The 15,000-nt window shown below is 44.1% G+C and overlaps 1 protein-coding gene across 1 annotated transcript in view; it reads left to right on the forward strand.

Moving 5' to 3' along the window:
* Positions 1 to 5,669: 5,669 nt before the first annotated feature.
* The window catches only part of LOC143298212 (uncharacterized), a 73,134-nt gene continuing 63,803 nt past the window's right edge, over positions 5,670 to 15,000 (forward strand). Inside the window, exon 1 of the mRNA XM_076611005.1 lies at positions 5,670 to 6,098. Coding sequence (XP_076467120.1) covers positions 5,802 to 6,098 — 297 coding nt within the window. The 5' untranslated portion in view covers positions 5,670 to 5,801. The remainder of the gene's footprint in view (positions 6,099 to 15,000) is intronic.

Consider the following 15,000-nt stretch of genomic DNA (forward strand, 5'->3'; position numbering starts at 1 on the left):
AACACATTCAATCCTCAATTCACAATCATGCACAATAAACATATAATATGCACAGACAAACTCGTACGTACAATAAATACCTACACACATGCTGGCATGCTTCCATACATGCATAAATTCGACGTACACACAATACAGCGTTACAAATGTACCTACAAAATCAACTGACCACTTTCATGCATGAGAGGGGGTCTGGAGGAAATGCTGCTGGAAAAGGAAAGTCTTGAGGTTAGATTTAAAGGGAAGCAGTAAGGGGCTGTGACGGACGTGTGAGGCAATGAGTTCCATAACTGAACAGCAGAAGATGAAAAGGCTCGACCACCGTGCTGTTCTCTTTTGTATTTTGAGACGCGGAAGGTTCTATCATCGGCAGCAGAGCGAAGAGAACGGGAGGGTACATAGATTTGAAAGATGTCAGAGAGGTATCGGGGTGCAGTTCCAGATATGACATGGCAGCAGAGATAGGCAGCCTTGTATTTGATTCTTTGCTCTGTGGGTAACCATTGCAACTCTTTTAGAAGGAGTGTGCAGTGTGCGGATCTTTTTGCTTTATAAATCAGTTTGGCGGCGGAATTTGTACCTGATGTAGTGGTTTGAGGAATGTTTGTGGACAACCGATGAGAAGAGAGTTGCAATAGTTTAATCTAGAGAGTATGCATGAACTAACTGGTGTTTTAGTTGCGTCGTGTGTGAGGTAGTGGCGTATGGAGCTGATTCATCTGAGTTCAAAGTAGGCTGCTTGACAGGTTTTTCTGATGTGATACTGCATGGAAAGATCTTTGTCGAGGAAAAAGCCAAGGTCACGGACATGATCAGAAGATGAAATAGAAGAGTTTCCGTGATCGACAGTGGAAGGCAGGGAAGTGGAGTCTGAGGGCTTCAGTCTTTTATCATTTAGTTTCAGTTTGTTTTCTGTCATCCACTTTTTCACTTCTGTAACACATTCTTGGAGAGTTTGAATAAGATGTTCATAATCTGGAGGGGAATCAGGATGTTTAAGTTAAGTATCATCAGCATGCATTTCTTGACGGATGGAATAAGAGTTAATGAGATGTGTGAGTGGAGTGGTGTAGAGTATGAAAAGCACTGGGCCCAGCACAGAGCCTTGGGGAACGCCGAAATTAAAAGTGGATTCAGAAGATCTGTTTCCGTTTACAAGGACAATTTGCTTTCTGTCAGAGTGATTAGATGGAAACCATTTGAGGGCAGTGCTTGTAATTCCAAATGTTTGATTCAAACGTGAAAGAAGAATATCGTACTCTATCGTATCGAAGTCTGCAGAAAGGTCCAACAACAGAAGAACAGAAATGTTGTCTTGGTCTAGAAAATTCAACTAATCAGCGTAGAACGGTTTCTGTGCAGTGCCCAGCCCAATAAGCAGACTGGTGATCGCTGAAATGTGAGTGAGAGGTCAAAGGAGAGAAAAGTTGATGGAACACGAGTCGTTCAAGAAGTTTGGAGAGGTATGGCAAGTTTGAGTATGTATGGCGCGAATGCATCCAAACTTTCCAACTGGGTGTTCAGGAGAGATACAGGGCCTATAACAGTGCTCATCAACACAGCATGAAGATATTTCGGCTTTCTCGCTCACTGAAGTCGGGGAGTACAATGGCTGCCGCACGCGCTACACGTTCGCTTCAAGCTATCACACGGTCAGCTACAGGAAGCGTAGGTCCATTGTGAACTCGCCACGGACTGATGAAAAGAATGATCTATTTTTACGTCGGGCCATGGCCTGAACCACTGTCGTGTGTTGGGCAATGTTCCCTGGAGGAAATGAGCTGTTGCATGAGGAAGACGAAATGGCGGAACACCAGTGGGCTACAACTCTCGACTGTTGGCCGCCGTTCTTTCTCTGTCTCTGGACCTTGCAATTGAAATGAACTTCCTCTTTCGTTTCGTCAAGTCTCCACACTCAGCTCTTTCAAGTCTGGCTTTAAAACCCACCTCTTCCCCAAAATAGCCTCCCTTCCCTGCATCTTCCTTGTCTTCAGTTTCTCCAGTTTTAGAGTTATGCGTGCGTGAGAATGACTGGTGCGAAAGCGCTTTGATTAATTTTGTCTATGCACAAGATTCAGCACTATATAAATACCATTATTATTATTATAAACTCCCACCTTCACTGTATGTACACCAGTGGGCTACAACTCTCACCTTCACTCTATGTACACCAGTGGGCTGCAACTCCCAAGTTCACTCTATGTACACGAGTGGGTTTTTACGTATAATTATGACCGTTTTTACCCCCGCCATGTAGGCAGCCATACTCCGTTTTCGGGGGCGTACATGTTGGGTATGTTCTTGTTTTCATTATCCTGGATGACAGGATCTTTAAAGTGCGTATTTGACCTTCTGCTTGCATATACACACGAAGGGGGTACAGGCACTAGCAGGTCTCCACATAATATGTTGACCTGTGAGATCGGAAAAAAAATCTCCACCCTTTACCCACCAGGCGCCGTTACCGAGATTCGATCCCTGGACCCTCAGATTGAAAGTCCCACGCTTTAACCACTCGGCTATTCCGCCCGTCTTCACTCCAGTAACTTAAGCTGGTTGAAAACACCGAGACGGAATTGATGAGGACTGCCCTGCCCCAAGAGAGTGTACAGGAGATTCTCCTTCTCCTTCTCCCTCAGCTCTGTGAAGAGTCCCTGGGGCACCTGATTCCTCCAGGTCTGTCGGTTGTATGTCAAAGCCTGGGTCTCTGCAAATGGTATTCCTGTCCATTCTCCAGTGCTGTCATTACTAATGATGGATCCCGGGAAGGTACACTGTTGAACAGTTCCCAGTTTATGCTCTGGACAGTTTTATATCAGCACTGATGATGGTGTCGTGGCTGGCCATTAACTTGGTCTTTTCGGTGCTGATTACCAAGCCTTTTTTGTCGATGTTTCATCCGTTTTCAATGTATGTTTGTTTGTTTGTTTGTCGTCTGCGAAACGAAGGTTTGTATTGCCGGGTTCTTTCTCTGACTGTGCTGATAAGATTTCCAAGTCATACCCAGATTCAAACTCTCGACTGTTGGCCGCCGTTCTTTCTCTGTCTCTGGACCTTGCAATTGGAATGAACTTCCTCTTTCGCTTCGTCAAGTCTCCACACTCAGCTCTTTCAAGTCTGGCCTTAAAACCCACCTCTTCCCAAAATAGCCTCCCTTCCCTGCCTCTTCCTTGTTTTTAGTTTCTCCACTTTTAGAGTTATGCGTGCGTGAGAATGACTGGTGCGAAAGCGCTTTGATTTGTCTATGCACAAGATTCAGCGCTATATAAGTACCATTATTATTATTATTATTAAGTCAAACGCATCAGTCTTGATGCGTTCAAGAAATAATTATGTTGAACAATGTGGGAAACAGTAGGCAGCCCTGATGGACTCCAACTTAAACTGCAGGAAATCAAGTCTTCAGATTTCATCATTTTTTTAATCCGTCCCTTGCGGTCACAGTTCAACGGGGCGATCACTCCAGCCAGCCGCAGCACGAACCCGAAACTAATTGTTACATCCCCTGACAATAGAGCACAGTGGTTGCCAGGCTGTTAGCGTCAGATGGGAAGTAGGTCGTCAAGCAGCTCGCGCGCGCGCGGGTGGAGTTATTAACCAGTCCGAGTATTTCTGTGTGTGTGACAAGAGTGAGAGAGAAAGAAGAAGAAAAGGCGGACCACACACAAACACACACACACACAGAAGCAGTTCACGCCAAAGAGGGGGGAAAAAAAAAAAAAAAAAGCGTGTGTGGTGTGGACGTGATTATTCTGTGTGTCGGTGTGTGTCTCCGCTGAGACACGGCTGTGACAAGTATCTATACATGCGTGAGAGTACGACGTGTGTGAAAGAGTGATCAACAAAAACGTTTTTTGTTATATCCGTCGGTGGGTTTATCGCAAGCTGGAATCTGATCATGGCAAAACGCTGTGTGCTTTGTGCAGTGGGATTTCATGCTGACGTTTTGTGCGCTTTGATTATCGTTTGACCTTTTTTTCTTTTCTTTTTTTTTCTTTCTTTCTCTTCTTCTTCTTCTTCTTTCTTTCTTTTTTTAATTTTTTTTTTAATCGTCGTCGATTGTTGTATTTCTATTTCAGGTAAGTTGTGCGCGTGAGTTGGGCTGAAAGGAAAACAATTGTTTAACTGATTTTATTCTTTTTAATGTGTTAGATTCATGATTTAAAGTTTTGTTTGTTAATTTGTTTGTTTCAAGTTGCATTCGTGTATGCTTGTTGTTATTTTTATAGAGAAAATCTCGATAAAGACATCATGATGTTCTTTTTCTTCTTTTTATTGTTTTCTGTTATTCTCTCTCTCTCTCTCTCTCTCTCTCTCTCTCTCTCTCTCTCTCTCTCTCTCTCTCTCTCTCTCTCTTCCCGCGAACAGTATAAAATTGCACTCTCTTTCTCTCTCTCTCTCTCTCTCTCTCTCTCTCTCTCTCTATATATATATATATATATATATATATATATATATATATTATGTGTTGGGTAAATTTAGTTTAAGTTGTCGAATAAGTAGGCTATCATGAGGACTGGATTTTTTTGTCTGAAAAGATCGGTCCACTTTGAGTGCTAGCCAATTGCTCAGTGTATTTAGAAGTGATTTTGTTTTTGAAACATACTTTAACTCGTTCGTTTTTAGGAAAGCTTTGGGTGTTGTTCATCTTTCACAATGTTAAGAACGAAATGAAAATTTGCGCCAAATATAACTTTGATGGTGTCAAGTATACCTACCGAAGAATGTTTCTCAACAGCTCATCCCTTTCCAGTATGAACTAAAATGACTATTAGTGAGTGAGTGAGTTTTGATAGTTTCAGAATTTGTTGGTTGTATTTTTGATTGTATAGTATTTATGACTGTGTGCTATGAAAACGGGAAGCACTCCTTGAAGGTGTAGCGAGATGCGGTAACCATGGCTCGAAAGTCAGTCAATAGCACCTGAAGTCGTTCAAAGAAGAGCAACAAAACTAGTAAAGGAAACGGATTAAAAAAAAAAAAAAAAAACAACTACCAAGAGAGACTGTGTTTGTAAGCAGCAGCAGCAGTTTTGTGAATGTCCAGTTTAGTCAGCAGTAGCAACAGCATGAGCACGTATTTACTAGGTTTATACGTTTCCACGTGGACCACACCAACTTAAATTCATTCAGCTACATTATCAACTATATTTCTATGTTTTAACGTAGTCAGTTCATTCAACTACATTATCAACTATGTTTATATGTCTTCACGTAGTCCACACCGACTTAAATCCAGATAACCAACCTCCCTTTTTCTTTTCTTCTTCTTCTTCTTCTTCTTCTTCTTCCCTGTCGACGTCAGAAAGATCCAGTGACTTCTGACTCACAACCGAACATTAAGACCGACTATCTTGCCTTACCCAAGGCTCCGTCAACACAACCAGAACCTCACCCAAGGCTCCTCCAACCCGATCCTAACCCAACCCAAGGCTCCAACCAACCAAAGCCCTCAGCCAAGGCAGCCCTCAGCCAAGGCTTCTTCAACCAAAGCCCTCAGCCAAGGCTCCAACCAACCAAAGCCCTCAGCCAAGGCTTCTTCAACCAACCAAAGCCCTCAGCCAAGGCTTCTCCAACCAACCAAAGCCCTCAGCCAAGGCTCCAACCAACCAAAGCCCTCAGCCAAGGCTCCAACAACCGTCAAAAAAAAAAAAAAAAAACCCTAAAAAAAACACCAACACTACACATTCACACCCTCCAGCCTCTCTCCACCCATCCACCAACCAAACCAAGCCATCCATCCATCCATCCATCCATCCATCCATCCATCCATCCCTCCCTCTATCCAGCAGCCAACCAACCATGAACGCCGTGGAGTTCCTAGCCAACCACAACACGTCCAGCCGCAAGGCCTCGCTGCCCCACATCACCTCGCAAGGGGGTACGGGTGTGGACGTGGGGGTGCCGGTGCCGCCAGTGCCGCCAGGGGTGAAGGGGGGTCCTGGCATCGTGTGCACGGTCCGTGGTGGTCACCAGCAGCAGCAGCAGGTGGTCCCGTGGAGGGGTCACGGGGGAAGGCTGCCCACCGCGAGCAGCGTGGAGTTTGACCGTCAGCTGGACAAAGTGTCCATCTGGCTGGAGGGATGGGACCACAACACTGTGAGTAAAGGAGACGGGGGGGGGGGGGGGGGGGGGGGGGGGGGGGGGGTGAGGGCGAGAGGGTGGTGGTGGTGGTGGTGGTAAAGGGCGGTTATGTTGGAAATGGTTGGTGGATGAAGCGGTGTAAGTCAGGATGGGAGGTGTGTGTGTGTGTGTGTGTGTGTGTGTGTGTGTGTGTGTGTGTGTGTGTGTGTGTGTGTTATCTCATCCTCTCTATAAACATTATCTCCTCTCTCTTTCCCCCCCCCTCTCTCTCTCTCTCTCTCTCTCTCTCTCTCTCGCTCCGCATTTTTATAAAACACGTGTTGTTTCTTATAAATATGATGCTTGTTATAATGTTTCTTTTCTCGTCTTTCTATGAATTTGTTAATATTTACTCATTTCTTAGGGTCTTCTTCATACTTTTTCTTTAGACATTTTTCTCTTTCGAGGGCTGGAGAAAGCAATCGTTTGCTAACTCTAATGCTATCGGAAATAAAATTCATTCCTTCATTCCTTCATTCCTTCATTAATTTATTCCTTCCTTCATTCATTCTCTCTCTCTCTCTCTCTCTGTCTCTCTCTCTCTCTCTCTCACTCTATCTCTCTCTCATTACTATATTCATATACATTATTGTCATGAATGCACGTATCATGATTATGTACTTGTAAATGCTTATTATGCAATTGAGTGTATTTGAATGTCATATAGGTATTTCTATAACTTTTTGTTATCTTGTGAACATTTTTATTTCATTTCTCTTTGCCCTGAGGGCTGGATGTAAAAAAAAGCATGTGCATGCTTATTCCACTCACCTCATTAAAAGGATTCGTTCATTCGTTTTCTCTCTCTCTCTCTCTCTCAGACCTAATTAAGTAGAATTAATGTCAAGTCCATGAATATTATGATATTGTGTCATCTATTCAAGTGTTATAATACCCCTTCCCATGCCCACCCCCATATATATAAATTTCAGTCAGGGCTGGACAGAACAAAACAAAATGTACTTCATCTTCCTTAACTTTTACACAATGGACAAATCACATCTCTTTCGTTATGTCCTCTGTATCTGTTTTCACGTACAATCAAAGCGGATACGCCCAACCTAAATTCTGTCGTCATTTTTCTTTGATGTTTATCGATATCAAGCCTTAAATATTGTTTCATATCATTGTGCATTGCAAAAGCTCCTGGAGTGATGGCCTAGAGGTAATACGTCCTCATAGGAAGCGAGAGAATCTGAGCGCGCTGGTTCGAATCACGTCTCAGCTACCGATATTTTCTCCCCCTCCACTGGACCTTGAGTGGTGGTCTGGACGCTAGTCATTCGGATGAGACGATAAACCGAGGTCCCGTGTGCAGCATGCATTTAGCGCACGTAAAAGAACCCACGGCAACAAAAGGGTTGTTCCTGGCAAACTTCTGTAGAAAATCCACTTCGACAGGAAAAACAAATAAAACTGCACGCAGGAAAAAATAGAAAAAAAAATGGGTGGCGCTGTAGTGTAGCGACGCGCTCTCCCTGGGGAGAGCAGCCCGAATTTCACACAGAGAAATCTGTTGTGATAAAAAGAAATACAAAATCCAGAATATGGTTATGTCATTTCTGCCATCGACGATCAATCAAACGCTGTCTAAAAACATGAATAAATCCACTTACATTGCAAACACCTTGGGAGAGTGAGAGAAGGACACAGAGAGAGAGAATGAATGAATGAATGAATGAATGAATGAATGAATGAATCTTTATTTTCAAACGGTGAAGATATTAGCACTTTGGCCGACTTACACATCTGCCGTTGCTCTAAGAGACACACAAACATGTACGCATATAAATGTAGTTATACTTAATACATGTATAATGTACGAGTATAACACAGCGTCAAACTGAGACAGACAGACCGACAGACAGACAGAGAACCAAACAGAGAGCTTGAGAAACAGACAGAGGCAACACATGCAAAAAAAACCGAACCGACGCCAGTCTCCCTTCCCCGCTGCAAAAGCATTGGACACGGTATATTTCCACAGGGATTATAGGCCTTTGTTCTGGCTCATTACACGCGTGCAGGTCAGGGAATGGTTTGGCTAACACGTTAGCTGAGTTCTTCTCGCTTCAATGACCCTGCTTCACCTTCTTCTTCTTCTTGGTCACAGCGTTTCGAGTGTTTGGGTCAGTCGGGTAGAAGGGGGCGCAGTGCATTCTTCGTTCGTGGGCTGCCACTCCCACGTTCACTCGTATGAACAAGAGTTGGCTTTTGCGTGTATGACCGTTCTTACCCCGCCATGAAGGCAGCCATACTCCGTTTTCGGGGGTGTGCATGTTGGGTATGACATGGACGACAGGATCTTTAACGTGCGTATTTGATCTTCTGCGTGTGTATACACAAGCGAAGGGGGCTCAGGCACGAGTAGGTCTGCACATTATGTTGACCTGGGAGATCAGAAAAAAAAAAAAAAATCTCCACCCTTTTTCTACCAGGCGCTGTTACCGAGATTGGAACCTGGGGCTCTCAGACTGAAAGTCCAACACTTTAATAACCAGTCGGCTATTGCAGCCCTCAGAGCAGGTACGATCCACATATTCCCGATTGGCACTACTCACTCCATACATGCCCTGTGGTCTGTTGAGGGCTGGACTCTTTCTGTCCAGAGTCGTCTGCTCACCCACAGGTCCCGTTTGGCCTAGTCAGTCTGTCTGTCTGTCTGTCTGTCTGTCTCTCTCTCTCTTACGCGCGCGCGCGCACACGCACACACACACACACAGACACACACACACACAGACACACACACACACACACACATACACTCAGACAACATGACACACCAAACACGCACGCACACACACACACACACACACACACACACACACACACACACACTCAGACAACATGACACAACAAACATGCACACACACACACACACACACACACACACACACACACACACACACACACACACACTCAGACAACATAACACAACAAACATGCACGCACACACACACACACACACACACACACACACACACACACACACATACACTCAGACAACATGACACAACAAACATGCACACACACACACACACACACACACACACACACAGAGACAATATGACACAACAAACACGCATACACACAGTATCTCTCTCTCTCTCTCTCTCTCTCTCTCTCTCTCACACACACACACACACACACACACACACACACACACACACACACTCAGACAACATAACACAACACACACACACACACACACACACACACACACACACACACACACACACACACACACGGCAATTGAGTACGTAGACGAACCGGGCAGAGGCCAGAAGGAATAACTACAATTAATCATTGATGGTCAGTCGGGGAAAACTGGAATCGGCGGTTCAGGGATACACGAATCAGGATGACACCCTATGACATATACCTTTCTGGACACCCTATGACAGTACCTTTCTGGACACCCTATGACATGAATACCTTTCTGGACACCCTATGACATGAATACCTTTCTGGACACCCTATGACATGAATACCTTTCTGGACACCCTACGACATGTACCTTTTTGGACACCCTATGACATATACCTTTCTGGACACACTATGACATATATACCTTTCTGGACACCCTATGCCATGTACCTTTCTGGACACCCTATGACATATACCTATCTGGACACCCTATGACATATGCCTTTCTGGACACCCTATGGCAGTACCTTTCTGGACACCCTATCACATATACCTTTCAAGACACCCTATGACATGTATACCTTTCTGGACACCCTATGACCGTACTTTTCTGGACACCCTATGACATATACCTTTGTGGACACCCTATGACAATTACCTTTCTGGACACCCTATGACATGTACCTTTCTGGACACCCTATGACATGTTTACCTTTCTGGACACCCTATGACATGTACCTTTCTGGACACCCTATGACATATATACCTTTCTAGACACCCTATGACATGTACCTTTCTGGACACCCTATGACATGTACCTTTCTGGACACCCTATGACATGTATACCTTTCTGGACACCCTATGACATATACCTTTCTGGACACCCTATGACATCTATACCTTTCTGGACACCCTATGACATCTATACCTTTCTGGACACCCTATGACATTTATACCTTTCTGGACACCCTATGGCATGTGTACCTTTCAGGACACTCTAAGACATTTCTACCTTTCTGGACACCCTATGACATCTATACCTTTCTGGACACACTATGACATTTATACCTTTCTGAACACCCTATGACATGTACCTTTCTGGACACCCTATGGCAGTACCTTTCTGGACACCCTATGACATATATACCTTTCTGGACACCCTATGCCATGTACCTTTCTGTACACCCTATGACATATACCTTTCTGGACACCCTATGACATGCATACCTTTCTGGACACCCTATAAGTTATGTACCTTTCTTGACATCCTATGACATAGATACATAGATACCTTTCTGGAAACGCAATGACATACACCTTTCTGGACACCCTATGATATAACGTATCTTTCTTGATAGCCTATGACATGTACCTTTCTGATGTCAGCTGATGTCATAAGACATAGTCACGGAACGTGTCTGAAACGGGTGGATGATAATAATTAGGTTTCAGTTTCAGTTTCAGTAGCTCAAGGAGGCATCACTGCGTTCGGACAAATCCATATACGCTACACCACATCTGCCAAGCAGATGCCTAACCAGCAGCGTAACCCGACGCGCTTAGTCAGGCCTTGAGAAAAAATAAATAAAATAAAATAAAATAAATAATAATAAATAAATACATAAAAAAAAGAACTACTGCTAATAATAATAATATGAATAAGGCGCAAAAACTTCATAATTAGGAAACAATGGCTTGTGGACGCCTTGGTCCATCGGTTGAGAGAGAGGAAAGATAGAAGTTTACTTCTTTTTTTCTCACGATAGTTTGTTGGCTTTCTTGGGAATACATGCCTAAATAATTCTCACCTTTATCAGTAGGCATAATGTTATGTAGATATTCTACACGAGCGCGTACATTTATTCTTGTTCTCTCTGTCTGTCTGTCTGTCTGTCTGTCTGTCTGTCTGTCTGTCTGTCTGTCTGTCTCTCTCTCTCTCTCTCTCTCTCTCTCTCTCTCTCTCTCGTGTGTGTGTGTGTGTGTGTGTGTGTGTGTGTGTGTGTGTGTGTAATACATACATACAAACATATTTACATACACACATACATACATACAGGCATACAGATTGACAGACAGACACTAAGACAGACCAGACAGACAGACAGAATACAATGTCCACACACCCTAAAAATGTTGCCATCAAAACACAGAAGACATTACGTCAAAACATCTCCACACAGAGAGCACATTGAGGTCACTAGTTAGTTGCTGATAAGCCCCTCTCTGGAGTTGTGCCTGCCGTGTGTTGACTTAGCCGAGTGATCCACAATCAGTCTCTCCACTTTAGCACTTCACTAACTCGTTGGTTGTGCAGAAACCATGCATGTGTTAGCGTTAGTGTTAGTGTTAGTGTGTGTCTCTGTGTGTGTGTGTGTGTGTGTGTGTGTGTGTGTTAGTGTCAGTGTGTGTGTTTGTGTGTGTGTGTGTGTGTGTGTGTGTGTGTGTGTGTGTGTGTGTGTGTGTGTGAAAGAGAGAGAGTGTGCATGCAGAGGGGAGGATGGGGGCAAATACACTGCTTTCTGTCTGTCTGTCTGTCTGTATCTCTCTGTCTCTTTGTCTTTCTGTCTCTCTTTCTCTGTCTCTGTCTCTCTCTCGCACATTGATATCATCATCATCATCATCATCACCCAACACACACGCGCACACACACACACACACACGCACACACACACACACACACACACACACACACACACACACACACACACACACACACACACACACACACACACGCACACACACACACAGCAACTTCGCCATCCCCTAGTTTAGAAAAAAAAAAGAAGAAGAAGAAGAATTCCGTCTTTGCTTTTGATAAGCAAAAGTGATAAAATCATATATATGTTTGTTTGGAGTTGTTTCTTTTTAACGGTGATAAAATCATATATATGTTTAGAAGCCGAGCCCACCGATGGAGTAACCACTTCAAGATCCCACCTGCATGTTGACTCAAAGGCTACTTACTTACTGATACACATGCAACAATAGACTGACTGGCTGGCTGACTGACTGACTGGTCAAGCCGTCCTTCTGTTCTTTCCTTCCTCCCTTCCTTACCCCAGTCCATGTTAAGCCCCTCGCTTAAACCAGCGATAATCACCTGCAAGTGACCACTATAGCATTGCGAGGAACACTGACAAGCGTGTGTGTATTGGTGGAGCAACGTTGGAGTAGCGCACATGTACGTTGTTGTTAAGATCACCCTGCAAAACTTTAGGCTGGCATTGGTACAATTCAAGGAAACGGTCTTGGCTGGGACCACTGAAATGTTCGCCAATCTTTTTGGACTGGATTGAGAGATCGTCCGGGAGAAGAGGGAAGAGGTGGGGGGTGAGGGTGTTGGGCGGGGGGAGGGAGGGGGGGGGAGAGGAGAGGAGTTGTAGGAGCTGGGGGTAGGTGGTGGTGATGGGTGGATGTGGGTGTGTGGGGTCGGGTGGTGTAGGGTGTTAGTGGAGGTCGGGTGACGGAGTGTGGGGTTTGGTGGGGTGATGGTGAGGGTGAGGAGGGGGGGGGGTTGCGCCGAGGTGGGGGGGGGGGGAAGTGGGCAGGGGAGGGAGAAGGGTGGGGGTGGGGGGAAGCCTGAAGAAAGGGAGAGAGACAGAGAGAGAGAGATAGACGGACAGACAGACAGAGGAGAGACAGACAGACAGACAGAAAAGAAGGAGAGAAAGAGACAGACAGAGAGAAACAGCATACACTCATTCGCACACACACACACACACACACACACACACACACACACACACACACACACACACAAACAAAAATGAGAGAAAAAGAAACACACACACACACACACACACACACACACACACACACACACACACACACACACACACACACACGCTCGCACGCACGCACGCACGCACATGAACAACACAATAAAAGGCAGATTGCGTAATTGATCTGTAGATGGACCCTAAACGGTTTCAAGACAAAATATGTAAAATGTATTCCCTGTATATGTGGTAATTCTATAACAAGTGATCATATATCTACTTGCGATATGCTAAAATGTCATATTCCTCTACTAGCATCTTTCCCAATGAAAGAAATCTTGGACTTTTCACTTTTATTATTCGATTTTTTCAACTCACTGTCAAATAATCCAACTGGATTGTTGTTATAACTTCTTTTTCTTTTCTTTTTTTTTTTTTTTTTTCTAAGGGTGCGGAGGGAGGGTGTGAAGAAATCTTGGACTTATCATTGTCTGATTTTTTTTTTCTTTTTCCAAATCTTTGTAAAATATAGTCTAATTGGATTATTACTATAACCTTTGAATGTTTTTCTTTTTCTTTTTTTTAACTTTTTTTTTACGCCTATATGTTTTTGAGTTGGAAAGTTATTCTCCTAGTTAGATTGTTGTAAAGTTAATGTTGTGAATAGTATTGTTTTCATCCCTTTCCCTCCCCCTCCTCCCCCCCTTTTTTCATTTTTTTTCATGTCTAATATCACTTAATGTGGATAATCGAAAACACACACACACACACACACACACACACACACACACACACACACACACACACACACACACACACACACACACACACACACACACACAGCATAAGAGTGTGTGCAAAGAGGAAAACAGAAGAGAGAAAAGAGAGTACAATGGTCGTTTTATTCCTTCATAATCCCCGAGATCAATTCACTCACCACACAAAACACAGAGAGAGAGACAGACAGAGAGAGAGACACAGAGAGAGAGACACAGAGAGACAGAGAGAGAGAGAGACAGAGACAGAGAGAGAGACAGAGAGAGGGAGGGAGGAAGAAATTCCGAACTAAAGCCAAGAGAACGTGACAATATTCCTAAACTCAGGGATTGTTCCTATTCCACGCCTTTTTTCCTCTCCCTATGATCTTTATTATTCTGTTGTTTTTTTTCAATCTGTTGTCAGTGGTGTATTTTTTATCAACCCGTAGCTGCGCGATTCCGACTTGCTTCTTCCATTCATTTTTCTTTTCTTTCTTTTTTCTTTTTTTTTTTTTCGTTTTTTTTTTTTCTCTGTGTTTACCAAGATTACCGGGGCTGATCTACCTTCTCTAGAAGACATATATTATAAGCGGCTACTCAAAAAACCAAAATCAATCAGCCAGGACGAATCACATCCAGCTTTTGGGATTTTCTAGATGCTCCCCTCTGGTCGACGGTACAGAAGTATAAGGACGAAAACCAATCGCTTCGCCAACAGCTTTTCTCCCCAAAGCAGTCAATGCCCTGTCTCTCGAACAAATCCAGTGTGATAAATAGAATTGTGCAACCAACAACCATCTACCTGAATATCTAGTCATCAGCCCCATCCACATTTAATATGCAGCTTCTGTTCAAACGCGCGCGCGCGTGTGTGTGTGTGTGTGTGTGTGTGTGTGTGTGTGTGTGTGTGTGTGTGTGTGTGTGTGTGTGTGTGCAGTGCGTGCATGCGTGAGTATGCACAAGTTATTATATTGATATGCACTTATATGTATCTTATTTCTACTGTATCTGTGTTTGTGTATGATTTTCGATTTATGTTCGTATCTTGTTATGTACTACCCCCCGCTCCCCCCCCCCCCCCCCCCCCACCCCCCCCCCCCCCCCCTACGCCCCCCAATAGTATTTGTGACCCCGGTACACTTGGTAATAAAGACATATTCTATTCTATTCTATTCTAGTTTGCTACATATTCACTCCAAAAATGTTACATGTCTGTGTGAGTGTGTAGGACTGTGTGCGTGACTGAAACCTGAC

This window comes from Babylonia areolata, chromosome 23, assembly GCF_041734735.1.
Source record: "Babylonia areolata isolate BAREFJ2019XMU chromosome 23, ASM4173473v1, whole genome shotgun sequence".
In the NCBI taxonomy this organism is placed as follows: domain Eukaryota; kingdom Metazoa; phylum Mollusca; class Gastropoda; order Neogastropoda; family Buccinidae; genus Babylonia; species Babylonia areolata.